A 27,082-nucleotide genomic window follows, 5' to 3' on the forward strand; every position below is an offset into this window, starting at 1 on the left:
CCTGTAACCAGCAACATGTGGTTACGGGAGTGTTTCTCAATTATTTCTTATTATGCCCCCCCCCCCCCCCCCAATGACGGAATTTTTTTGCCCTCCCTTGAGTTGAAATACTAGAGTGATAATTTCGTTGACCGAGTGGTTAGCGCATAGACCACACAGCTAGGAAACCTACCGATGGACCTATGGACAATTTGGAGTTCCCAATTAAAAGTGTGCTTCGAACCATAAAAACATCGAAAACTCCAAAACATACAGAAACAGACCGAGCCCTCTATTCTGTGGGAAAATGAAGTTAGCAGTGGACAAATGTGACCTTTATCCCTTGTAGCGAAGCATGGATGCTCAGACCACTGAGGTTGATCCATTTGGCTTAGTTTGTAGGCCAAGAGAGGTCAGCACCAGCAGCACATGAACTCATTTGTAATATATTCTCTCCAACCAAAACCATGTGATGGAAGTTATGCTTTCCTGATGTTTCGATTGCGTTTTCGATGATGTTGTCTGAGGAAAAAAGATTATCAATAAAACTACAGCTTTTAGCAAAAGTTTGAAGTTGCAATCAGACATGTTCCACATTAAAATATTGTGGTTTGCAAATTATTCGGTCAGGCTCCGACACAACAGATTAAGCCATGAAAGTGTTTTTAAATGTGATACTAAGTGTTATTTGGTCTTGCTATTGCTAACATTCAAATCAGTATTATTTTTATTCAGTAAAATATGGCATCATTAAAGACCACCCAAAAATAATAAACAGAAAACCCACCCTCGACTGTCTGTGTGTGGAGTTTGCATGTTCTCCCCGTGCATGCGTGGGTTTTCTCCGGGTACTCCGGTTTCCTCCCACATTCCAAAAACATGCTAGGTTAATTGGTGACTCCAAATTGTCCATAGGTATGAATGTGAGTGTGAATGGTTGTTTGTCTTTATGTGCCCTGTGATTGGCTGGCGACCAGTCCAGGGTGTACCCAGCCTCTCGCCTGAAGACAGTTGGGATAGGCTCCAGCACCCCCCGCGACCCTTGTGAGGAAAAGCGGTAGAAAATTAAATAATGAATAATTAATTTGGCCATGCAGGCAGCGGTAGAAAATGAATGAATGAAAGGACCAAAACAAATCTCCATTAAGTGCTTCAACTGTCACTGACTGTTCATGTATGAAAAGACACTGTATTGAAATCTATGTAACTTATCCTACAATACAGCTCAAGATGGGCACTTTTTGAGCAAAACTGCAGTAGAGTAATACTACATGAAGATTGACAATATTTTCCCTATAGTGCTGGGTGGGAGGCTCTCAGACTGAAGAATGAAGTGTCAATGATTGGCTGCATGTAGCAGCTGTCGGTCATTGGGAAGGTGTTGATTGACTTGTCTTGCACTTCAGCTTGTTTTGGTGACAGCCTATAAATTAAATGGATTTCAGCTTGCACGCTGAAGCAGGGGTCAACATTTACATGTCATGCTTCAAGTACGTCAATTCTGTTCACTTTATCGCTGTTATACAGTATAACAGAGCAGTTAATTAGACAAAGGAGAGGAACAGGAAACAGTGAATGAAAGACAGTGGAAGACAAATATGTGACTTCAGAAAAAGAGCTAGACTTTGGTTGAAAAAGGGATCCTTTTATTTCCACTCCATTACTGCAGTCACATGTGCTCCTTTTCTACTGTATAGTACGAATACTCGGCTTGACACGGCTCCACTCACAATTGGTGCTTTGACCAAAGCACATTCTCTTTTTTTGCAGGCCTTGGTCTGCTTTCAAACAAAATAGCCTCATACCGAAAAGCAAATACAGGAGACCCTAATTCTCCTTCTTTTGAGGTATAAAAATGCATCGCACTTCGGCGAGTAAAGCCAAATTGAGCTGAGGTGCTGTGGAAATGGGGCGAGAGACTACCATTTTGCGCAGTGCAATCTGTGGGAAGTGTTGCATAGGCGCAAACATAACAAGTTATATTCCTGCAGACTGGTCCCAGTGACTCAACCAACTAATCCAACAACGACCCAGCCTCTTTTAAAGTTCTGATGGTGATTATTTGAAAAGGCCAGCATGCTGAATCACTGTGACCACCACCTTCTTAGAAACCGCTTCATGTGAAAGAATGGCATCGGAACAAATAGAGAGGAAGTGAGTGAAAAGTACCAGAGAAAATGGGTCCATAACGAGAAACAGACCAGTTCCACGTCAGAGAGTTCCCTTGTGTCTGTTTAAATATATTGCAGCTTTGTGCAAAACGGACCCATTTGCACCTCTTCAAATTCATGTCTTTAAATGTGCAGTTGTCATCTGGTCTTAAAATTTTGACCAGAAGTGTATTATGAAGGGAATTGCTAAACACCAACTTCTGTCAAAAAAAGTATTCTTTAGAGTAATTACACGGTTAAATGTCAAGTAGGGCTGGGCCAAAACGAGACCAAAACTCATATTCCAATGTATTTCGGCTGTATTCAATATATCAATATTGTATTTACCAATATTTTTTTCCGTAAAGTAGATAGATAGATAGATAGATAGATAGATAGATAGATAGATAGATAGATAGATAGATAGATAGACTTTCTTTATTGTCATTGCACAATAACACAGCAGTGAAATTGCCAACGAAATGTCGTTGTCTTCGGGCGAGAAGCGGGGTACACCCTGGACTGGTTGCCAGCCAATCACAGGGCACATATATAGATAAACATTTTGGATGCACATCAACACTACTGATTGATATGTTCAGTGGACAGCAAGACAACAACTATGCCAATATGCCCAAAGGCTGAGTGTTTTGTTTCATGTACATGATTCAGTTTTCGATATTGGACACAAGTAGTCTGGCTTGGTTTGAAAAAGTTGCTAGGGTAAGGCTAAACTGTTTCAGACATTACAGTGAGCGCACACTGGAGCCAGAACCAGACAAAGCTCACTCTGTCTGCCTGCACCTCAGTGACTGGAAAGCAGGAAGACGGCTGTCATTTCCTGAAATGATGGGAATTCGACAGGTGCAAGGTAGAAATAAATGATGGTGATATATAATTTAACAAAGCACTTTCATTTGTTTAGCCTATTAACAATGCTGAGGATGTGATACAGTCGTCGCTGGCCACATCGTGGGTTCACTCTATTAAAAAATACATGAATTATTACAACTTTTTTTGCCCAAGTTAAGCATTTTCAAGCATAAAAATAGCGAAATGAACCAAAATGATCCCCAGAACAACAGGCTTTTATTGCAGGTTTGAATTATCGCACTGTGATCGTAATCCAGCTAAAACTCAACTGCAAACCTCCGATGTCACTTATTGTCCACCACAAAGAACGGAACACATTCAACTGTGCATTTGATAACTGGATGTATATTATCTGCATTTTTTTTATTTTGTTTGCTTGTTTTATGTAAGAATTTATGGAATTTTATGTGATGATTTTAGAATGATTTTATGATTATACCTTTATTTTCTGTAAAGCACTTTGAATTACATTGTGTATGAATTGTGCTCTATAGAAATAAACCCTTACGGCGACATAGTAAAATGTTAGTAATATTATACTGTCATAAACTATATTCTGGCACTGATCTAGACATGTGGATGAAAAATACATTATGATATTGGCTTTATAAAGACATTCCTGTGGGGATTGTCCAGCGGGATTATCACGGCGGCCACGTGGTGCCTCGCAGCAGGCTTGTATGTTCAGTCGGAATCATAAAGGACAGCTGGGAGGTCCAGGAGTCAAAGGTTGAATGGTCTGACTTGCAAGGATTGTCAGCAGGTTTCCTTAGGTTCATTACTGTCAGCGAGGAGACTGACTGTGATGACCTCAGGACCTGAAGCTGGTAGCCGAGATAAGGAGAGTGGTGAGGAGGTGAGGAAAGCGAGAGACTAAAGAACCCTATTAATTTCAGCCTAACACCCTTTAACTTCTTTGGGTCAAGGAACAACGGAACAACATTCTGAACACTTGTGGTGGATGTGGTATATATTTTGCATAAATAGTGAGGAGGGAAGGGGTAAAATGAGCTCGTCATGATGAATACACTGCAACAAAGCAATACTGGTTGCTTAGTGATGACGCCATGTATTCTGGGTGTATCCTGTACAAGATGTTACTGTCTTGTCGATCTCACTCAAAGCCAAGTCCGCTGAGCTCAGTGCAACGTCGAGTTGTTGAGAAATTACTTCCATGCTCCTTTTGTAGAGTCTTGACTGTGTTCTCCAAGTCATTAGCGGCAACGCCATCCAGTCCCAAGAGACCTCAGGGGAAGCTTTTAGTTCCTCTTTTTCTCAGTGCGAGCACAGGCCTTACAGCAGCGCTGATGTCTCCATGACGGCTGAGCCACAATTAAAACAATCCAGATGTGAAATTGTTTCTTAGAATCTCAGAAACAATCTTGGATCAAATGTGAGGACCCCCTCAAGGCCTGGTGGTGGGGAGCGGGGTTGACCAGCCAAAAGAACCTTGCGACATTGCTCCACAAGCAGCTAGTTCATCCCAACTGCTTTTGATTTAGAGTTTTATGTTCGTGCTGAGTCATGGATGTCGTTTCACTGAAGAAGAGGAAACAAAGAACTGAAATATGTTTCACATTTATTCGATATTTCTTTGGACGTGTAATTAAACATAGACTGTAATACAGTACAAACTATAAAAGCATGACTCCCTAAGACCAATTCAGGGATGAATATTAAAAATGTTGAACATGGATCTCACATTTGATTTTTCTTGTTGCTGATTTTGTTCTTTGCAAATAACATTTAAAACATACTACATACACTGCTTAAACTACTGTAATAATTTGCAGCATTTCTTAGCATAGTAAACACCTGTAATAGCAAACACCTGTAATATCACCTATGTTGTTTTTAATGTAATGTTTAAGTGAAGCAAGGCATCCATCATTGTCTCTCATCGATTATCTGACAAACTTGTGATTTCATTCTATATCAGACGTTCCTGGAGTCTGACAGTCAAGTGTTTCCATTGGTTTCCTTCTTGTTTGCGCATTGTCATCAAGAGTCATGGTGTGGTCCATTGAGAATCCCTGGCTCACCTCACTATGTCCTGAATGAGAAAACATCAATACTCGCAGAATATTACACAGTACATCAAGTAGGTATAAATTGACACTTCTTATCATTCCTATTAGACTGCTGACGTGGAAACTCAAATGTCACAAATGTCTTGTCTATCGTTAAATTGGTGGGATTATGGGATTATTGACTCCTACATTGCAAAATCCCAATGATCATTTAAACAATTTCTAACAGCAATGGCACATTTGTCGCAGTTATGGATATTTGTGTGTGAGGAGGACAATGACTCACCACGTTCGACTCCAGTTCTGAAGTGGGATGACCTTTATCGCAAATACAGATCTGGCATTCCACAAAAGTTGGGTCAAAGTAGGATTTCTATACAGGCAGAGCCACAAACACACCTGTTTGCTTTTTAACACTGCTACTAGCGTATTCAAATTCAAAGATGAACAGATTGAGCCACTGTGATGGATGAATGGAAATTACCATGGTGTTTTTTTACCACTTGACATTACATTGCAACTGACTTCCAAATCACTGTTGGTGATTTGCTTCCTATGTTGTCACTATCAGACAATAAACCTGGAGGGTGTGTTTATTCCTTTGTTCCCAATTCGGCTCTTTAATTAGCGCTTCTTTATCAGACCTCTATTATATGAAAGCACAGCCTATGGGCAAAACAAGGGCCAGGCATGTCAAAGGTGTAAATGTACTGCCTATTATGCAAGTTAAGGAGGGGTATATTTTTAATTGCAAACTCAGGGTGCATTTACAGGACAACAACCTAGTAAATAGAGTGATGTTTTTGGTAGGTTTTTTGAGTTTTTGAAGTTTCACAGATCAAAACACTGACTGTCTGTGTTGAGTTTGAGCAGTGCATAACCTCAAGTTAACTCATACTAGCGCACAGTCTGAAAACGTGTTAATGATGCCTTAACGGAGGTTTCCTTTAATGGCGGCATTTTTTGATGCTCGATTAATGTGAAAAAATAAAAAATAAAGAAAAACAGTAGTACAAAAATTTGCTTGCTGACTGTATTGTTTTAAATAATGGCCCATAGTTTCAAAATTGATATCCCTTGACATAAATTTTAGATGTAATTATCATTGCAGTTGCACATCGAACAGTTTACCACAAAGCAATTTCCCCAACTTATTATAGATAAAAACATATTTCTATCTGCGATTAAATATAATTAATTCTGAGTTAACCATGGCCAAAAATGTGATTAATCACAATCAAATATTTGTATTAATTGACAGCCCTAATATATATGTGTGTGTAAATACCGTATATACACACACATACATATATATATATATATAAGTCTGTAGTTGTAGTATATAGTATAAGTAGTATATAAGTAGTATATGTAGTATATATATAAGTCTGTAGTTGAATATAGTGACTGATTTAATAGCGCCATCTGCCATCTTGCATCAATAGTATTCAACACTGAACAGACATTACGAATGAGGACAAATCCTTCATAGTACATCACTTCATGGGGCTTTTGAAAACATTAATATGCTTAAATATTAATATTTGTTAAAGATGTCTGGTCAAACATTTCAATGACACAGAGCATGTTTGTATTGTTCTTTGCCAAAGATAGTTAATTAGTTTCTAGGGTTACCAGAGTATAGTAAACAAGAAGAACAATGCATACAAGCGTCATAAGCATAATGTAGCTGCAATGAATACATGATTCATTTCTACCACAGTGCTTTGTTCCAAGAGAAAAACACCCAGAAAATGTCACACAGCTGTATACTACGTGAGGCACACCCATGCACACAATCTTGAAAACACATGTATAATGGTGGAGTATAGCAGGAATAATTAATTGATGCAAGAGCAGTAAGTGATTTTCAGTGACACGCTTTGAGTGAACAGTAAATTTATAGACAGTGAAGGGGAGGGTGTGTGGCCACGGGGCATGGGGTAGTTTGAGAGAAATTAGAGGGTGATCAATCGGTGTGGTGTGGGGATGTATGAATCAGCAGCTGTGACATCACGCCTGCTGTGTGACGCAGGAAGTCAGAGACCACCTAGCAGCTGCCTGCGTTGAAGCAATCACGGGCCAACTTCACAGCATGACTCACTTACAGTTGTTCCCACAATGTATCTACCTGGGGGTATCGCTCTGCTTGACCCCTGTTTATGTAATAAGTTACATTCAACTGTCAATATCCATCCATCCATCCAACTTATCCTCACTAGGGTCATGTGTATGCTGGAGCCTATGCCAGCTGTCTTTGGGTGAGACGCGTGGTAAACTCTGGACTGGTTGCCAGCCAATCACAGAGCACATATAGACAAACAATCATCCGCTCTCACATTCATCCCTATGGACAATTTAGTGTCCATTAACCTAACATGCATGTTTTGGAATGTGGGAGAAAACCAGAGTGCCCGAAGAAAACCCACGCACACACGGGTTAAACATGCAAAACTTGCAATTTGAGATTCAAGCCCAGGTCGTCCCGATCTCCTGACTTGTGTGGTCAACATGCTAACCACTCGGATACTGTGCAGAGTGAACCTACATGTATTTTTCACTTTACATACGGTACTCAAAATACAAACCTGAGGTGAGGATGGTTGGTTCCAGTGAAGGATAGCTTCTCTCTCTTCTGTGACAGCTATCATCCTCACTTTGAGCTGTCTCATTTTTCCTTAAGAAAAGTGACAAAGGAAGAACCATCTGCATCATGTATGACTTATACTGTAATAAGCTTTAATGTACAGACCCCACCACATTTTGTTGGCCAAGTCTCAGGGAAATCTCATTATTTTTTATCACAAACTATAAGGAAAGACAGAATATGAGTAAAGTCTTCCATCTCTGCATGGCAAAGCAACACGGGAAGACATAAAGCAAACTCTTAAAAAGCTACATAAACCAATCATAGCATTCCGTTGAGGTGGGGCATACTTTGATCTGACGTCAGTGTGGCACTGGGAAAAAAGGCCTCTTAAGTTTCATGCATTACGCCATACACCGGTATTTACAATTTCCCATTATTCTTACTTAAACTAATATAAAGACCATTCATTCACAATTTTCAACATTCTAGGGTCACGGGTCGTATTCTAGGGAACTGCAGCCTATGGCTTTGGGAATTTGGCCAGCAGTCCAAGGTGTATTCCTCTTGCACAGTCAATCATAGGGCAAAAATAATAACTGCACTTTTTTTAAATGTATGACTACTTTGACTTTGCAGCTACCCAATTAAATGGAAGGATCCATCAAAATATGATCAGATACATAATATTACCTAACCAATTTAGATCTGTCAATGTAGAGGAGTAGTACAGGAATGCAATGTATAATATAGCTTGCTTTTTTAAAGAAAACATATTCCTGAAATATATTTTTGTGTCAATCATGCACAATAAGTCACTATAGACAGTATCAGACTCATGTCAACTTATTGGATACTCCTTATGTGAACTTTTATAACTAATTTTTGCTCTTCTGCAAAAACAATGCTCACTGTAAATCAGTGGCGTTTTTGATCCTAAGACCATCTGATATACATAGAATCTTGTTTTATGGCCAAAAAATATGCAGAATATGTCTGAAATCTGTGGACGCTATGTAGTGTGCAGACCTTTGTTTCCTGTGAAAGCCGGCGGTCGGTTGGAGCTGCTGGAGAGAATCCTGTAGGCTTTTGATCTTGGCCTTCTTTGCATTTAGCACCATGACAAAATGGGAGTAAAGCTCATTTTCCATTGTCTCCTTATCCTGAACCTTCTGCTCAAGCCTAGGGACAAAGACACCCAGAAACAGAAGTGTCCACACAAACATCTATATGCATTACATATTTGGAAAATACTTGTCTGCCCCCACGAGGGTCATTTGCTCAGAAGACCATGATGGTGGCCTAACTGCATTCACATGGCAATCCTCCCTAAATTTACCTAGACAAACAAGTGCACAGAAAGTCATGTGCCAGTTCCCAGAAATCACAAGTCAAGGTTGCAGCACTGGGTGTAACCTCATAGGGGCGACCGTTGATGATGTCATACCGGATGACTGCTGTGCATAAAAACAGCTGGCAGTGAATGCTAAAGCAATGAGTTTGTCAGCAAACAACTTTTAACTGTTAACGAATATTATTAATATTTTCTGTCATGTGTTGGCTACTTTACATTTGAAGGCAACAACAACATAAAAAAACAAGAGTCACTCCTTACACTTACTCTCGGAGTATGTGCTCATGCTCCTCTTTCAGTTTACGGTTCTCCTCCAGCAACAGCAAGTTTTGTTGTTTCAGGTTGATGTTGCATTTGATCGACTGACCAATCATCTCTCGATTCAACTGTAAGGGGTGTGGAGTAGGCTTAAGCCTCAAAGAACCCAAGTGCACCTGAAAAAGGAAACAGGTAAAAGGTCGGTACAAAGCCTCGTAGACAAGACAAGCCTTCAGCTCGGAGGCTTACATTTTCTCCTCGTTAGAAATGTAGAGGAAACAGAAAACATCTGTCGTCACATAAAAAAAATAGCTAAGCTTTCAAAATCTTCAAATTTCAGTTTCAGCAAACATTTGCACTTGTGTGCCATCTCAAGATCATCTGCAGGGCGAAGGTGCAACAAACCATGACCTCACATTTTCTCTGAAGTGTGAGACTGTATGTGATGATGAGGTGTTTTCGTCTGTCTGGGAGAAATACAGGAGGGATTCATTGCTCACCTGCAGAACCCGGGAGAGTCAACAAACGGTTTTCCTCTTCGCTTTTAGCACATTTTGATTCAAAAGCTCATGATGGTTGTTATGAGAAATTGCATATTTGCCTCTTATGAAGCCAAGCTTTCATGACATAAATATTTTTTAAATCATATATTTTCCAACCTGTTTGGGAATTTTGTTCAGGTGGAAACTGTATCTGCTCGGAAAATAGAGCTCCATAGTAAATAAATTCCAAACCATTTGTTGTGTGTAGATATAAAGTTGGCTTTTTTTGTATGCTATTGCCTATACAACATCACTGTATTTGCTGTGTTTGCTAAAGGTAATTCTTAACAAAGGTGCATTAAAAATCAAATGACAAAAACAGTAAAAAGCAGACAACATTGGTTGTAAATGTTAAGTTGAAAGTTGCTCTGAATCATGAATCATTTCAGCTTTGAAGCTATCAATATAATAAAGGGTGATTTCCAACTGTCCAAAAATGATGACAAATCCTTTATAAACACCACATCGTAATGGGCTAGAGAGGAAAAGAGGAAACAAAAGGAAACAGCACCCACAACACTGTAGAACGCTTTCCGTGAAAAACCACCCGATCGGAATATGCCAATAAATGCCTTTCAGCACTGATCACAAAAGCCGATCACCAGTGGCTAATACTGTTGCAGCCTGCATAGAGTAGTGTAGTGTCTTACCCTCTTTCCCTCTGCCCACTCTCCTTCACAGAACTAAACACAAAACAAAAACAATCATGTCTGCTGTGTGAAACTTAACTATCAACACAAGCCACAAAAACTATCTTGCGGGACGTTAAAAAGTTTTAATTTAATACGGCATTTAAAGAACAAACACTTGATGGAGTATGGTGAGTTTTTGAGACCTTGCTGGACCTTGGAATTGTGCTGACTTTTCCCCTTTATATGGCACTCCTGTCCATTAACACTCATCATAAATAAACAGAAAAACGTATAATTAGTCCATGTGGTCGTTATTGGTCATTTTCAGTCCTGGGTGATCGGGATCAAAATCGGCAGCATAAAACCCTGATCAGAGCATCACTAGCCGAAAAGATAAAATACTTTGCCGTTTTGACCTGAAAACTTTTCAGTGTGGACAGCCCTTTAGAGTAAATGTAGTTTTGAAAAATACTATCAGTTATATTTTGACATAACTTAAATCACAATCTAATGCAAGATGTGATGTATAAACATGAGGAGAAATACCGGACTTATAGTTCAGTCAATTCAAAACATTGAATGATCAGCTCAAGTGCAAGAGTGGTTGTCCTGACACGGGTTTGAGCCCGAGTGAGCCTCTGTTTGCTTCTGATGCTCTACCATAAGTAGGTAACTAATTGCATAATTTAGCCTGGGAGATGTTGAGGCAGACTTCTGTCCCCCTGCGACTGCACTCTTTGCCCATTCAAACACACGCCACCATAATGATCGAGATGCTCTGGGAAACCAGAAGGTGATGAGGTGCTAAATCTTAACTGCGCTGTGTCAAGGTTTCAAACTCACTGTAATAAAGCTGCCGTCTTCAAAAGCTCACATAAAACACTTGTCATTTTTGTTCAAGGCCAATGTTGCCCTGGCAGGCCACACAGCTGTTTTCCTTTCCACCTGTGAACATGTTATCATGAGTGGGCATTTGCTTTCCATCGCTTCTGCACATTTAAAACTGTCTGCCTCAATATGTCCAATCTGTCCTCTTTGCCTTCAATAGTCTCTTTCCAACGGGGTCTTTTGGGTGCTCCTGCTTCCTCTTCATTTGTCTCAGTCATCATCAAGTTTCTGAAGCATCGATGTCGCTAAAAATAGGAGAAATTACAAGTGCAGCATTGTGATGGCCTTGAAACAAAAGTGTGCTCACATTTAAATTAGTGGCATTAGTGGCTGTTTAAAAGGTTTGTCTTCTGTCTAAATTTACAGTAAATTTACTTAATTCTGTACAAACAGTTCCTATTCCGAGTTCCACTGCAGTGACTGGCCAGCCTGAACACCACAAAGGGACCAGGGATTTGATTAAAACAAAAAAAAGTATAGTTCGTGGAAATAACACAAGAGGAGACCACCCAAGATCTAAGAAGAAGGATGCTCTGAAGAACTCATAAAAGTCAGAGTAACTAAGGATGTCAAATTGATCCAATGCAGCCTCTGTGAAGGGAGACAGAGGAAATGTGACATTGCGCTGTGATTCAGAGTCTGTGCAAGATGTTCCACTCATAACATAAAACTAGCGATGCTCCGATCAATGGGCCACCGATCACAGAGCTCCATGGAAAATCGTGATTGGCATATGCCGATAACAACACTTGCCCGTATGTGCATGACCGTCAGAAAGCTAAGCAAATAACTCGAAAAATAATTTAATTCACCAGCCTTTTTCTGTGATGAAAGACACAGGGTTGCCGAGTACTCTCTCACTTCCATCTCACATCCAATGTCTCCTTAAAAAAGGTGTCTCATCAGTTTCACAAGTGATATATGGTCTCTTGAAAAAATATGCAAATATGTTGTTGTCTAAGTTGGTTCCTTTTTCCATATCATATAGCCAGTAGCACGGACGCAGCCTAATTGTATTAATTACTAATTGTATTGATAATTATGTATTTTTTGGGTCCCCTGGCAGTCAAGGGACTTTTCCCCTTTTTGACCGCAACATTGGCCAAAAGCATAAATACATTGAAAATGTATAATTCATCCATGTGACACTATTTCAATCCTGGATGATCGGTAGCAGCATAAAACCCTGATCATTGAACCCCGACATACAACAAAAAGTCTTTTGTTGGTGTAGGCCCAGGAAGTGCATGAACTCTTTGTCTTGACTGAACGAAAAGGCGCACAGTAAATACCATGCTATTGTAAGACAACTATATATTTAAAATAATTACATATATATATGTAATTTATGTGTTCTACTTCCAAATGCTTTCATCTCTTTGCTCTAATGTTCCATAATCCATTCCTCAACCTGCTGCTGCAAGTCATTTACTGTACAAAGGTAAAGTGATAATATATGTGTAATAAATCAGTAGGTTAATACTAGATAATGTAAGGGAGTGTGACACAGCAAACCTGAAATGCTGTATTAAAGCCATCCTGATGTAGTCCACTATTTCTGTTACCTAAATATTAGGCAGATGAGAAGTTTAATATCTAGGTTTTAAATAGTGAATCCACAGCTTAATACAAAGGGTCTAAAATGAGCATAATAGGTCCCCTTTAACAATATTCTAAAGATAGACACTCGGGCCTCATCAGGACCTCGACATACGTGTATGTATCGCAGTTTGACTTGCCCTGTTGTTGAAATGTGCTATGGAATGGAATGTTTTCCCACCGCCCACAGCCATGACTGCAGTTAAAACTGTTGAATTGGCAGACAGAAAAGTTGAGTGCAAACAGTGTGACAAGAAATGGACAATGCGTCCCCACTACATACGGTACACGAGTTATAATAATGACCAAAACACCACACAGTCAAACAGCATAGCTCTTGCAGACTCAACATTTTTGTCTGTATGTGATTGATTGTTGTTGGCTTTATAAATTAGGCTGATTTTCAACTTTGACATGCCAATATTTTTGGCCATGACTGCAATGTAAATGTTTATACTTTGTGTTGTGTCGTGAATGCCACACTAAAAGTTTATCCAACCAATTTTACCTAAAAGGAAGAATGCACTCAACAAGTTAACAACTACAAATACAAATGGAATAGGCAAATGGAATTTGGTTTTTGTATTTATTTAGTTCTTTGTGGAGAGAACAGAGGAGTTTTGAATCCTCTATTTATTTTCGTCAGCATCTGCTTCTCCCCTGAGACACAGAGATAAAGTTAAAGGTCAGCCTGCCTTTGCCAAGGTGTGGGAGGTCCCGCTGCTGTTTAATTTCCACAACCCACTGCCACTTCTTTGTGTTTAATACTCATCAAATAAAATGAATGTCTGTAATCAACTTTACCTTCACACACACACTGGACACCTGCGCAATATGTTTATGATTATTATGTTTCTTAAAACTGCACTGTGTCATACTGAACGGTGTCTTGAGATATAACCTTCCAGTGCTGCACAATATTAGAAACCTAGTATCTCAGTGTGATGCAGTGTCGTTCTACACTACAGTCAGTCGCATTTAAATACAACTTAAATTTCACAGCATATCTTAAAAGTGAATCATCACATCACAACATGATCTGATGTGCATGTGTGAGGTCCAATGTTTGTTTGTGTATGTGTGTCTTCAGACAGCTAAGGCAGACTATGAGGTCAAACACATGGAGATAGGGCAGAAGTAGGTGTAAAAGACGAGCCCTAATGAACACAGTTCCAGGGAAAGTGATACCATAACAACACTGAGAGCAAAGAAGACACAAAGCTTTGCTTATAACAGCATCAAATACACTGCTTGCAACCGAACACCTCCAACACAAAGGTCAGAGTACATAAACATCCTTTTCACCGCCCAGTAAACATTGTTTAGCAGCATATATTATATAGATCTGTGTTCGTCAAGTTGCCATTCCAGAAGACATATATAGATCTAACATTGTTTAAAAGGCTTGCATCAATACTAGGAAATAAAGCGTTGCATTTAAGCACATAAGGATATGGATGTGTTTTTTTCGGTACTTTTAATGATAAAAACATTAAACATGACTTGATTCAGTCTGCCTGTCTGTGACATCGTCACCATGCGCCAGCAGACAATAAATGTAGCAGAGGACAAGCTGGCGAGCGAGAAATAATTAAGCCACCATTGCAGTCCAGTGTGTGGAAATACTTTGACTTTTTTAAAGAGGGCAAGTTTGAATGAAGTTGCTACGTGAAGATCAAGTAAAGTACCACGGCTCCAATCGGGGGTGCTCGGCCAATATCAGTGAAAAAGCATGGTATTGATATCAGCCAATAATTGCTTTAAAAGGCAGATCCCCTTTGCTGATACTGTCCAGGATCCAGGGATTTATTTTCTAATCACATAAGTTAAATTTTTAGCTAAAAAGTTACTGTTATCCACTTAAAGTTACTGAACTATTTTGGATAGTATCATTCTAAATGAACCAATATCATCCTTGAATCGTATCGGCAACCACGAATCATGCTACAAATCAAGTTTTTGATACCGATTGCATGCAGTTGTACCTAATATCCTGGTCAGAGAGACTATTCTTGATATGTCCTTGCATTAACTAATTTCTCAAAGGAAGTAGGCAAGTTAGTGGAAGAACACCGAGTGGCACAATGACAGCATAAAAATAACTGAAAGTGTGCTAGCTTGCTCAGCACAGGGAGTGCGGGCATTATGCAGAGATGAGAGCCATCAGCCAGCATGCAGAGGCGTGAGGCCAGATAAAGACCAGGAAGTCGCCAGTCCATCCCGATAACACATATGTTCCCACCGTCAAAGGGGAGGCTAAAAACAGAGAGGAAACAATGTAGGAGACTGACTTAAATAAAATAAAGTAGTCAATTTAAAAAGTTATACTATGTTATGTAGGTCCCAAAAATCTTTGTAAAGATGACCAACATGGTAAATTGTTATGATTAAGTTTAAATACAGGCTGCACTGCAGAAACAGTGGAGACCCGGATTCGATTACCCCTCAGGCATCTCTGTGTGGAGTTTGCATGTTCTCCATGCATTGGTTTTCTCCGGGTTTCCTGTTTCACATTCCAAAAACATGCTAGGTTAATTGGTAACTCCAAATTGTCCATAGGTATGAATGTGAGTAGGAATGGTTCTTTGTCTATATGTGCCCTGTGATTGGCTGGCGATCAGTCCAGGGTGTACCCCGCCTCTCATCCGAAAACAGCTGGGATAGGCTCCAGCACGCTGCGATAAGCAGTAGAAAATGAATGAATGAAAGTGAAAATACAAGGGACAATTTTTCTTGTAATATAAATTAGTAGAGATTTCTATGAACCACTTGTTACACTTTAACAAAATATCTAAATGATATATAAATGTATAATATGATATATAAATATATAAATGACATAATATTGATGCTGCATTAGATTTAGGTTTGTATCTAAATAATTTAATGGGGCACATCGGAACATCACAAACTACACTAACATCCAGCAAAGCCAAAGCGTCAAGTCACACAAAAGAGGATCTGCTAAATCACTTTTACTAGAAATAGTCTGAATGGGTGAAAGTCTGTGTTGAAGTATTTATTCTTCTCCCAATGACAGATCGCTACTTAAATAGGCAATAAGGAGGAGATAATGTCTAACTCAGCAATGTAAAACACCTGTTTAGTGGCAATTTAACCACAAACACCCACATTACATTCATCATTACAGCTTCTAGGGTCATATTCATAAAATATTGATGTAAGGTCAAGTTCACCACCTGTTTTGTCCCAACCTACCTTTCTTCTATTCCTAAAGGAAACGTGTTTAGGTTTTGGCCATTCCTGTACCCTCAAATTATCTGGCTGGAAAAACATGTTCCACTTTTTAACTTCTGACAAGTTGGTGGGGGTGTAGTGAAAGAGAGATGACATGAAGAGTAGAAGTTTGCACTTGATCCAAAAATGCTAATTGTGGAAAATGCAACATGATCAAAGTTAAGTCACACTTTTCATGATTTTAAAAAGCAAAGTCATCTGAATGTGAATAATCTCACTTTGCATCTGTGTAAAGTTATTATATTGGATTTTATTATTGCCTTGTGAAGGTGTGCCTCATAACACAAAAAAACACAATATAAATCTTAATTATTGTTTGCCACATAAATAAAGGCAATTCCTTTTGTCTGTACGTGTCTTGTCACAGACGCAAATGTGTACAAGCACACTTTCATACATGGCCCACACACCCACAGAGCAAGCCAGGGGGAGGCTCTAATCAACTGGTGGATGACATTGGGGGATTAGGACTCTCCTGTCCATAAATCAGGGTTTTATGGTCCTAACCCCCTGGCTTTCTCCTTCTTGTCTCCTCTGTCGACACATACACACTAGGACTCCGCGTGCCCTGTACCCTGGAGGCAACAGCACCCTCCTACAGTTGAATGAATAACAACAAGATCCACTGAGAGCTCTGTGACCTGTACTCAGTCAAAACAGTCACTCACCGTAAACTGTGGAAGAACTATGTGAAATCTCACTCCTCTCATGTGGTACCACCACAGCCAATCTATGTTCAACCAAAGGACCTTTTGGAAGCAATCTCTGCCTGGCTATTTAACCAAAATTCAGTTAGTAAACCTTTTTTTGCCAAAACATTTACAGGCTGCATCCATTAGAGCCCAATCTCCTGGCAACAAATGGAAAGATTCTGATCTTGTGGCTTTGTCCACGACCACCTGGAGGCAAGTGGGCTTTTCTATTTCAGCAATAATGTGGAGACTATAAACCTTATCCTCTTAACAGCCCCCTGTAAAATGACTTCCTTTTTACTTGGAAGTATGTCACATGTATTTCTCCCTGAGGTACGATGCTGGTTGAGGTAGCAGCATAACGATGTTGAGGATTTAACAGAAAAGTAACGGTGCAGCGATGTTTTTTTGTAAATATGTTTTTGTTTATGTTGGTTTTGTATCCCATTTGTGCCATGTGCATTCGGCAGTATCAAGTTAGTAATGTCAATCATGGACCCACTTGCAATACAATATTAATGAATACATGGAATTCTCCACTGTGCTTCGAAGCAGAGTGGAGCATTTAGAACATTTTTAGCACATTTGGCACATTTTAGACGTAGTTGCTAATGGTAATTAATCCTGATTAATTAATTTTAAACTGCAATTAATCAGATTTTTTGAAATGTAATCATTGGACAGCCCTAATTTTAATACATGATCGTTGAGTCTGTGTTTTTTTGATGTCACTACCATTAGATGTTTGCTTACCGAAACACCATCACAACTTTTGTGATATGAGAGTCGACTTCGATCCGGAGTGAGCTGGAAAAAACACACGTCTGCGTCATCTGCTCTCCTCCCTACTCCGCTTCCCTGTCGACTTCCAGTCAGTGCTTGAAGAAGATCCTCAACATATCTCTCCCGCTGGACCTTCATGTCATTAGCCTCTCTCGTCACGTCGTCTTCTGAAACTGGAAAAAAAACATTTCTGCATTTTTGCAAGACTATCTAAGTCATACACAAGAGAGAAACTGGACAGTGAGGAAAGGGCTATGAGTAGGCTGCAGACCAAAATTGTAAACATGAATTATGTAGAATGTACGTGAAAGATGATTCAAAGAGAAGCATGCAGGGAAGTTGACGGGAATGTCATCAGCTGTTGCACAGCTGTTCACACCAGGGCCAAGGGTCGTAATTAACACATCAAACGCAGACACATGGATTGTGAGGAACCCACACATTGCTGTCACAGCACCATCCCTGCCCCATCGCATCCTGTCAACGCTGCAGATGGACAGCAATAGAAATCTAACGAGCACCTATTTTCCAGGTGTCTTTCCACAGAAAGTGGGTACACACACTTGTGCGTGCACATACAAAGAGAAGCGTTATGCTAGTTAATCTACTTTATACACCTGTAGACTGCAACACAGGAGTGAAGTGATTATTGAAAGAGCTTTACTTTTGTCCTCCTCGTTAAAGAGAACCAATATTGTAAGATGAGGCTGGGCCAGGTGTGACAATGGTTACGATATCCTGATGACTGATACAGCAGGTGACAAGTCAATCGAGCTAGCACGCTAAAGATGATAGTGTCTAAAGCTATAGCTCTGTTCAATTCAGGGGCTACATCCTTCAGAGGCTGTATTCATTCATCAATTCTCTCACCAATTATCCTGGTAAGGGTAACAGGTGTGCTGAAGTCTAAACCAGCAGAATTTGGGCGTGAGGCGGATTACAACCTTGACAATAAATCACATATAAACAAACTACCAGTCACACTGTCATTCACAACTGCGCGGTTTAGCATCACAAATAAATAGGTTGTATACAATAAACCGATGTGATTAACGATGAAAAACGTTATAACAGAGTATCTATTACAGATGTACTCGTTCATCCCTAATAGCAGCCTCCTGAATCTATAAAAATCAGCCATAAATTATTAGATTAATCGAATATACAGAAATTCACTGGCTATAACAAGACTAGCAACCTGTTGACAGTCTCTTAAACAATCCAAGAGCCTGAACTATTATCAAAATAGTTGTTGATTGATTGGGTAATCAATTATTGCAGCTCTACTCCGTAGCATGACAAGAATGGGAAAGACTTTCAAAACAACAGCAAAACATTATAGCAATGCAATTTATCTTATTGTATTAGTTCTTTATTATTATTTAAGTCATTAAGGTCATCAAATCTTACCTTAATGCATTCCCACATAGTATCAGCATTCGGGACCAAATATAAGGTGAATGAAAAAGGGAAAATCTCAGTAGTCTATCCATTGAATGGTATCAAATCGAATTTTATTGTGTGTACACTGTATTGAATCATTCTGTTTTCAAAATATATTGTTTTTTTAATTGCATCCTAACCGTATCGAATCATCAACCACACAGATTTACATCCCTGTTTTTGGAATTTAGAAGGAAACTGCAGTACCAAGGAGTACATGCAAACGTCACCATTATTTGGGACATCGTTTTGTGTCAGATTAGTAGATTTCAGCTCAAAATTGTAGTTCTCAATGGCTCATTTTACCTTCTCCAATCCAGGCAGAGCTGCCATCAGAAAGAACTAGCGTGAAACCAGCACCAAGGTCCATGGCAAAGTCCACACACAGAAAGTAAGGGGTTCCTGGATCTGTGGTCACAGTGATCTGTTGGACTGGACTGCTCATAACTCATGTGTCACTTTCACCTGCAGTAAACTGAACACACAAACAAAATCAAATAAATATGATGGGTGCAGTCCCATTATACCAGTTCAGTGTTGCAAAGTGTGCATTTACTTTAGCATTACATCAAAATGCGCCATTGTTGTTCTTCTCAAATAAAAGCCTCTGTGTGTGTTTCAATGGGGGTATTGCTGAGTCCATGGACACACGTGGAGATAATCAGGTTTTGGCAAGCTTTGGTGTTGCAGTGTGTCCTCTCTGAGTGGAAATGAGGTTTATAGTCCTAAAATATGCGTAAATATTCAAGTCAGTCTCTGGTATATTAGATCTCACTTCCCAACCTTTACAACAAGATTCTGCAGCCGCCTGGACTGTATGAAGAGTTAGGAACACAATGACATTTTCAAAACTGCCTTAACTTTTGCCTAATTTAAGAGCAATGCCGTGCCAAAGATGATTTTAATCAGGTGTTTGAATTGCTAGAAATTAAAGGGAACCTATTATGCTCATTTTTCGTTGCTTTCTATTGAGTTGTGGACTCCTATGTAGCAGCTTTTCCTTTTTCTTTTAGGGCTCACTTCCAGATGTGCAAACCTCTTTATCTGAAACTTTGGCATCGTTTTACACAAGTTCTAACACATTCTAACTAAATGTATAGGGCAGAAACGTAGAAAAAGCATAATAAGTCCCCTTGAAAGCAAAAAAAAAACATTTGCTGAAGCTTATTATTAAAACAAAAATCCTCCTGGGACAGCTCAAGACCACAACATGCAAAGCTAACATTACTTCAAATTACCAACTCGTTATTTTGTGGTCAAAGTGGCTGACATGAGCGCTATGTACACTCCTTCAGCAATGTCAATGTGCCCTCAAGCTAATGTTTCAACGAACGGAGCAGCATCAGCTGTTATAGTGACTCCACTGTCAGAAACCACCTATCGCCAATTACAAGGATTACAACAAGATCCATTAAATCATTACTTAACTGTACATTTACATTATTGACCATACAGTATTTGTTTTTTTCCTGAGAAAAAAACTAGAGGACTTTTACTTGATTATGGATGTCTGAGCCAGAAAAGGTGATTAGTGCAAAGTGAAGTGAGTTGGCCATCATCCATGCTTAAATACAGGGCAAACAAAGTGGACACAGAGGGGGGAAAAAACAAATTATCAGTTGGCCTAGTTGGACATGTTTGAAACATGAAAATGAAACCCTTTGGACACCATGCAATAAGTTATGATGTGTCAGAACCCTGCATACTTTTTTCCACTTTACATGCTGACAAGCTGCACTCCAGCATGGCCGTACCAAATCATGCAAGTGTGCACGTGCATAAAGAAGCTTGCACAGCAGATTAAAGTTGACCCTTTGTGCTTCAAGAAGGGGTGTATCTAGAGAGGAAGAGACCAAGTGAGATGACGGAGATGAAGGGTTCAACTTTAACCTCATAAAGGGAGGCCAGCTACTAATTAGTTACTGTAACATCTGGTGTGCAGGGACGATGACCCTGCAGTAATGACAGAAGGACAGTCCAATTTAAAAAAAAAAACCAAAAAAACAGAGTTGTCTGTCAGGCGAGCTGCAGAAAAACCTTCAAAGTCAATCCTGAAGTTTTCCTCTCGGCATCTGTTCACGTGTTCATCAGTGCACACAATCACTGAGATGTTGAAATCACCAACAATAGCTCCCCTGCAGTCTCAACACACAACTTTTGACCTCTTCATTGTCATTTCTCGTCTTAGCAACATACAAAAATAAAAACACAGGATTATCTGACGGGAACAGCTACAGAGTCACTAATACTGCTGTATTAGATGGTGAGTAGAAAGTGTAAAGACAAGAGACTGTGACAATTAAGATGGACTTTCACTGGACTTTCTCTTTTAATCATCTCCCTCAGTGTTGTTAAAATGAACATGAGAACAAGTTTTGCAGAGGATTTTACTGTCCTCACAATGTTCTTGGAAAATTACTGATCAATTAATTTAATTACTGTAAATGTTTTTAAGGGCATGCTACATACTGATGTTCTACCTTTGCTACCCTGCGAGCTAACGTTGCTAGCCTGGGTAAGCTGACTATATTTACTTTCCATCAGGTTCCTATCGAGAGATGGGAGATTCTTGCGCTGACTGTTTTGAACTCCTTTTTCAACATCAGTGCTGTATATAAAAAAGTGTGTTGCTTCTGTTCTTCAACTTGTCAACGCTACGACTACTACTACAACAACAACAATGGTTAAAACCAAATTCAGCTAATTACCGCTAATTACCCAAGCTAATCCCCTCGGTTCAGGCTAACAATGTTGTGCTACGTACCAGCCTGCATTTCTCAAAACACCTTGCAACGCCTTGAGCCATGTGGAAGGGGGGTAGCCACGCATTTTACCACCACAGAGTGTGCGTTTTTTGTATCAGTGAATAAAAGAGACGGACAGGAACAGAAAGAGTTGTAGCTCGGCTAGCTCGTCAACACAAATCTTACCAAAATTGTCAACAAGCTTGTGGTTAAGGAAGATGTGGTCACAATGCAGTTCCAACCACTTTATTACCAAGCGGAAAACACACTCATACAGCCTGAGCCGCACTCGTATGGCCTGCTAAACCACAGTTTTACTCACGCAAGCTGAGGAGTGATGACTTTTCAAGTATTTTGAAAGCATTAGGGGTGCCTGCTTAACGGAAAGGCGGATTCATGTTTGTGTCAATAATGCATTCAATTTTCCTATTCAAAACTGCACATAATTGTAATAATAGTAAATAACCTATTAATAATCAGACAAATTATCATTCCTAATCACCTTAGCTGTATTCACCTTTGTCAGAAGTCGTCCCCAGATTTTTAACAGCAAACATGTTTGTAGACCTACTATCATTCATCCACAAACATGTTTTGTGCTAATATTCCTGCAGCTTGCAAGGAATTGTTGATATAGTATGAAAAGGTGTGTTTGCCTTAAACTTGTAAAATGTCCATTTTGGCTTTATAGATATATTATAGATATTATAGATTACAGATAATAGATTATATTATAGATATATTTAATATAATTAAATATTACATATTTATGTCATATTTGGGTAGCAAATGCATAAGGTTACAAAGTCCAAAAATATGTATGTTAGATTAATTAAACTCCAAACTGTCAATAGCTGTGAATGGTTGTTTGTCTATATGAGCCCTTTGATTGATAGGTGAACAGTCAAGGGTTTCCCCCGCTGCCTACCTGGGGCTCATCTGTGACCCCAAACAGGGTAAGTAGTAAAAACAAAAGAATGAATGAACTATACATGTTTATTGTATACATTGATATCAATAAAGTTTCTGATAATGAATGTTAGGAATCATTGGTGCATTAGAATCATGAGAGCAATATGTTGTCTGATACAGTATGTTGTATGTCAAATAGGTGATGTAAACAACAGAGATACTTTGCCACAAGCTGCAACTGTATAAATAAATCAGAAGTATCACAAAAGTTACTTTGTGGTTGATGAATTGATTAGATTTAAGGGTAAATGCCATAACACAGGCTGCTGATGCAGATTAAGATATCATATGAATACCTAAACTGGCACAAAAATTAATTGTGCGATATAAATAAAGGAATCATTTGGGAGTTTTGTACTTTCAGAACACCCGGAAATGATGTGAATCTCCACCCTGTTAGCCCAAGAGTAATGTATGAAACCACTTCTTGCCCTTTTCTGCAGATACTCTACATCATACAAACAAAGTGGTTGAAAGTAATTAGTGTCAGTAAGTAGTGTGGTCATACCATCGGTGTAAATGAATGAAGAAATGCCTGTACTGTACAGTGATTTAACCACAGAAGTCAAACGGTGACAATAAACGCGTGTAATGGATTTATGTCGCGCTTAAAAACACAACCTCAAAAGACCTACCGAGTTATAAGGACACCCTAGTGCGATCCCAAACCAAGGAAGGGCGTTCTGAAATTGAAATAAGAGGTATTTCCCTGTTGACAGCTGACAAAAGTTGTCACCTTCAACCTCTGTTTCGTCAGCCAATCAACAAGCAGGAATTGGTGCGCATTACGTCATTACGTAACAAGTACGTCAGGTCCTCGAAGCGGAAGTGTGAGTGACTCCCACCAAAATGGTAAGCATATTGTTTATGAACTGAATGTCTTCTCTCGCTCTTTCTTTTAGTTATGATTCAAATCGGTGCTCTAAATTTAACTCGTTTTGCAATCCCACTACGCTTGTGAGTCATGTATTTATATCCGCATAGGTATACGCATTTGTGACTACACTACCTAGCTAGCTGCCTTTAGCTAGCTATGTGAGGGTCGATGTTTAGCTAGTTAATTTTAAATGATCACGTTATGTTTATTTTGAAACACCGTTAACGTCATCATGTTGTTCACCATGCTGTACGAACATGAGTATTATGAACAATTATTTTTCTGCTGAGTGCAACTTATGTTAGCTCTGCTATGAGTTCTGTGCAGTGCCACGTAGCTGCACGGGGTCCCGTTGAAGCTTATGACTTACAGAGTCCATAATATGTTATGCACCAGTGTAACGTCCTTGTTGTTAACACTCGTTAACTAGTTGTTAACGAGTTGTTAACGAGTGTGAAGATGCTGTACGGCAGCATTCATAGTGCGCAACAAGTTTGTTAATATTTAACTCGAATCATATAAACAAAGCACTTAAACAAACATCACTGAACAAGAGTTAGAATTGTACCATTAGAATATAAAGCTATTCTAAATAGTGCAGGCTTAGTCTTAGTCTATGTCCGTATTATTCTCCATCATTTTTCTCCCTTATTTTTTAAGACAATCCACATATTTTTCTCATAAGTAGAGAATGGTTTGTTTTAGTAATAAACGCATAACAGAGGGGAGTCCAAAACTATACACATAAACTGTATTGCCAGTAGTTCACAGTCAAAAACACACCAAAACACTTTCTGTCGGTATGTTCTCCAGGCAGTGGACCCTCAATCATGCTTAAATGTATTTATCTCTTCTCATTTTGCAGTCAGCCATTTTCAACTTCCAGTCACTGTTAACAGTGATTCTCCTCCTGATCTGTACTTGTGCCTACATCAGAGCGATGGCTCCCAGCCTGCTGGACAAGAATAAGACCGGGTATGATTCCAGCATGATCTTTTATATTTACTCTTAAATGATTGTCGGTTGTAATGCGTTAACTCCTCGATGACTTATCTAATGGGAAATGTGGGATAATTGTATATAATCAGATGCACATTCACAAATTGGCTGATGATAATAATGCTGTTTTATTTGACACTACCAGAGGTATTAATTTAACAATATATTTATGATGCTTTTTGCCGTTTTTATTGGTGTTTATTAAAACTGCACTGTATAATACTGAGCTATATTGTGAGTATAGTGGAACAGTGGTTAGCGTTCTTAGACTGTTCCAGAAAGTCTGACTAACCGAAACATATTTTTTTCCCATAGGAAATAATGTAAATCCAATGAATCAGTTCCATAAAACCAAAAATGTGTTACATGCATAAAAACAAATATATATGGATGATGAATGAAAGGGATAAATTAATATCTATGTTTACCAGGGATGCTCCAATCAGGGTTTTATGCTGCTCATATGGATCACATGGATTAACTATACTTTTTTCTATTTGAGTGCTCTTGGCCAGGGGTGCCATATAACGGGTCCTTGGTGTCCTTGGTGCCCTGACTGACGTAGGCCCCCCCAAAATTGGTAATTTATTAAAAAATTAAAAGGGGTTCCCAACATGATTTTGTTTTCATGGGGCCCAATGATCAATCGGAGCATCTCTAAAGTTTACCTTTACCTTTTATTGAAGATATGAATGCTGACAGTGAGATCAATACGAAGGAGAACTTTGTTTTGCTATGAATTATTTAATTCAATAGTGTTTTTCACCTCAAGTCTCTAAACTTGCAAAATAACCTAAAATGGAGACAACAAATGTTGCAAGTGCCAACATTTGATAAACAAATTGAGTTTAATTCAAGAAATAACTCATAGCAAAACCCAAGGTGGTGACTGTGTTGATCTTGCTGCCACATCGCTTATTATCAACAATCAGGTCCTCAGTGAAAGTAAAAGTAACCTTAAATGTAGTCCTTTCATTTATATTTATTTATAATTGTTTTATGTATGTAAACCTATAAAAATATAAAACTTCAAAACGGGGTTAACATTTTAACATAACATTTTTGAGACTGTTAGCAGAACTGCTATGACATCGTAGCCAGGCGACTTTAGCGATTACAAAATTTCCGAGTCTAATGTAGTAGTCATGATCTTTACAGTGTTTTTCTGTGGCATTATAGTGGTCACGACATGGAAAAGCCTCTCACGAGGAGACTATTATGTGCCGGGCATTCTGTCTATCTGTCTGTTATTTCATATCAAGGTGGTTTCTCATGGGAAAACCTCTCCAATATCTATGTTGTATTTGTATTTAGTACGGTACAGAAGAACACAGTGTGTCATAAAATAGTTTTATTTGTTGACTAAGCGAATAATTTGGTGACGCTAGTACATAGTATTAAACATGGGATGACACTTAGGGAAATAGTGGTGGTGGGTTTTTTTTACTTTAAAAGGAAATTTTGAATTTAATTGTAAATGTTATTTATCTCTCAGGCTACTAGGAATTTTCTGGAAATGTGCCAGAATAGGTAAGATAAAATTATTAATACCTTATTTTGAAATATACTGTGTATATATAAAGCATGATGTTTGTAAATTGAAACCAAATTTAAATTTGTGAAATTATGCAGAGGGGTTGACATTATTATTTTATAAATTGCAGGGGAGCGCAAGAGTCCATGGGTGGCCTGCTGTTGTATCATCATGGCATTCAGTATACTGTTCCTACAGTAGCACTCCAATGAAGACTCACATGGAAACAATAACACGAACATGGACAATACTATGGTAGAAGCACAACACGAACTGTGGCTGTGGGATAGTGTAAAAACTGGGACTTGTTGCCACTCCCTGTAGCCATGGAGCAGATAGTCCCGGAGTATGTTCATTCCACTGTGAATATGGAGGCCTGCCCTTGTTTTTCCATTCTTGTGCATCCATGTGGGTGGAGCACCAATGGAGAGGGTTCTTAAATAAGATCTTGGATCAAATGATGCAGGTCCAAACATCTCAAACAGCTGACTCTAAAAGCTTAATCCTTGCATCTAACTTTTGAGTTTCAATTTTTCTGGCAACCTACAGTATTTAGATGTGATGGGACTGGGCTGGTTTTCTTCATCTTGTCACCCTTAATTGTGTACTTCCATTGCTCAATGGTGGTAAATGGTCATATCACACAAAATCCCCAGCTATCCAATCGCCCCGCACAAAGAGCACCCCAAGTCTTTTTAAGTGAACCAGTCTGCCATATTTGTTTATAGAAAAACATTTTTGTAAACATGTGAGCCACATTGATTGCATTTTTGTGCTTGTGTAATCCCAATACTAGATTGTAAAATGAAATGAATACTTGCAAACAAAACACATCCACGGTAACTTATATGCATTCTGTGTCTTTGAAAATGCATCACTGTTTATACA

The 27,082-nt window shown here is 39.0% G+C and overlaps 2 protein-coding genes across 6 annotated transcripts; one reads left to right on the top strand and one right to left on the bottom strand.

The window, feature by feature from the left end:
• Positions 1 to 3,224: 3,224 nt before the first annotated feature.
• LOC131128383 (DNA repair protein XRCC4-like) lies at positions 3,225 to 23,556 on the bottom strand. Of its 5 annotated transcripts, none has more exons than XR_013627194.1 (8): positions 23,420 to 23,556; positions 19,375 to 19,543; positions 17,596 to 17,798; positions 9,241 to 9,407; positions 8,649 to 8,801; positions 7,621 to 7,709; positions 5,319 to 5,405; positions 4,918 to 5,055 (listed from the first exon to the last, which is right to left on the bottom strand). XR_013627194.1 is itself a non-coding variant. In XM_078789730.1 (8 exons), the coding sequence occupies exons 2-7, from the start codon at positions 19,511 to 19,513 to the stop codon at positions 5,353 to 5,355; spliced, it is 768 nt and encodes a 255-aa protein (XP_078645856.1). In that variant the 5' UTR covers positions 19,514 to 19,543; positions 23,420 to 23,556; the 3' UTR covers positions 4,918 to 5,055; positions 5,319 to 5,352. The 5 variants fall into 5 exon arrangements, 4 of the variants coding, with proteins under 4 accessions (XP_057927154.2, XP_078645855.1, XP_057927155.2 ...); XM_078789730.1 differs by having other exon boundaries at positions 5,319 to 5,369; XM_058071171.2 differs by lacking the exon at positions 5,319 to 5,405 and having other exon boundaries at positions 3,225 to 5,055.
• Positions 23,521 to 26,659, top strand: tmem167a (transmembrane protein 167A). The gene is made up of 4 exons (XM_058071173.2): positions 23,521 to 23,636; positions 24,527 to 24,636; positions 26,156 to 26,190; positions 26,325 to 26,659. Exons 1-4 carry the CDS (start codon positions 23,634 to 23,636, stop codon positions 26,393 to 26,395), a joined length of 219 nt encoding a protein of 72 aa, XP_057927156.1. The 5' UTR covers positions 23,521 to 23,633; the 3' UTR covers positions 26,396 to 26,659.
• The last annotated feature ends 423 nt before the right edge of the window (positions 26,660 to 27,082 follow it).

The sequence above is a fragment of the Doryrhamphus excisus genome, linkage group LG3 (assembly GCF_037039965.1).
Source record: "Doryrhamphus excisus strain RoL-2023G ecotype Guam linkage group LG3, RoL_Dexc_Guam_v1.1, whole genome shotgun sequence".
Taxonomy (NCBI): Eukaryota; Metazoa; Chordata; class Actinopteri; order Syngnathiformes; family Syngnathidae; genus Doryrhamphus; species Doryrhamphus excisus.

What these genes read in the sequence shown, in the direction of transcription:
- LOC131128383 (XM_058071171.2), bottom strand. Translation starts at nt 19,513, where the DNA reads ATGAGCAGTCCAGTCCAACAGATCACTGTGACCACAGATCCAGGAACC. An exon ending in GGCTTTCACAGGAAACAAAG is followed by an intron (nt 7,710 to 8,648) that starts GTCTGCACACTA and finishes ACTTTTCTTAAG; the next exon opens with GAAAAATGAGACAGCTCAAA. An exon ending in ACCAACCATCCTCACCTCAG is followed by an intron (nt 5,056 to 7,620) that starts GTTTGTATTTTG and finishes TTTCTCATTCAG; the next exon opens with GACATAGTGAGGTGAGCCAG.
- tmem167a (XM_058071173.2), top strand. An exon ending in CTGGACAAGAATAAGACCGG is followed by an intron (nt 24,637 to 26,155) that starts GTATGATTCCAG and finishes TTTATCTCTCAG; the next exon opens with GCTACTAGGAATTTTCTGGA. An exon ending in CTGGAAATGTGCCAGAATAG is followed by an intron (nt 26,191 to 26,324) that starts GTAAGATAAAAT and finishes TATAAATTGCAG; the next exon opens with GGGAGCGCAAGAGTCCATGG.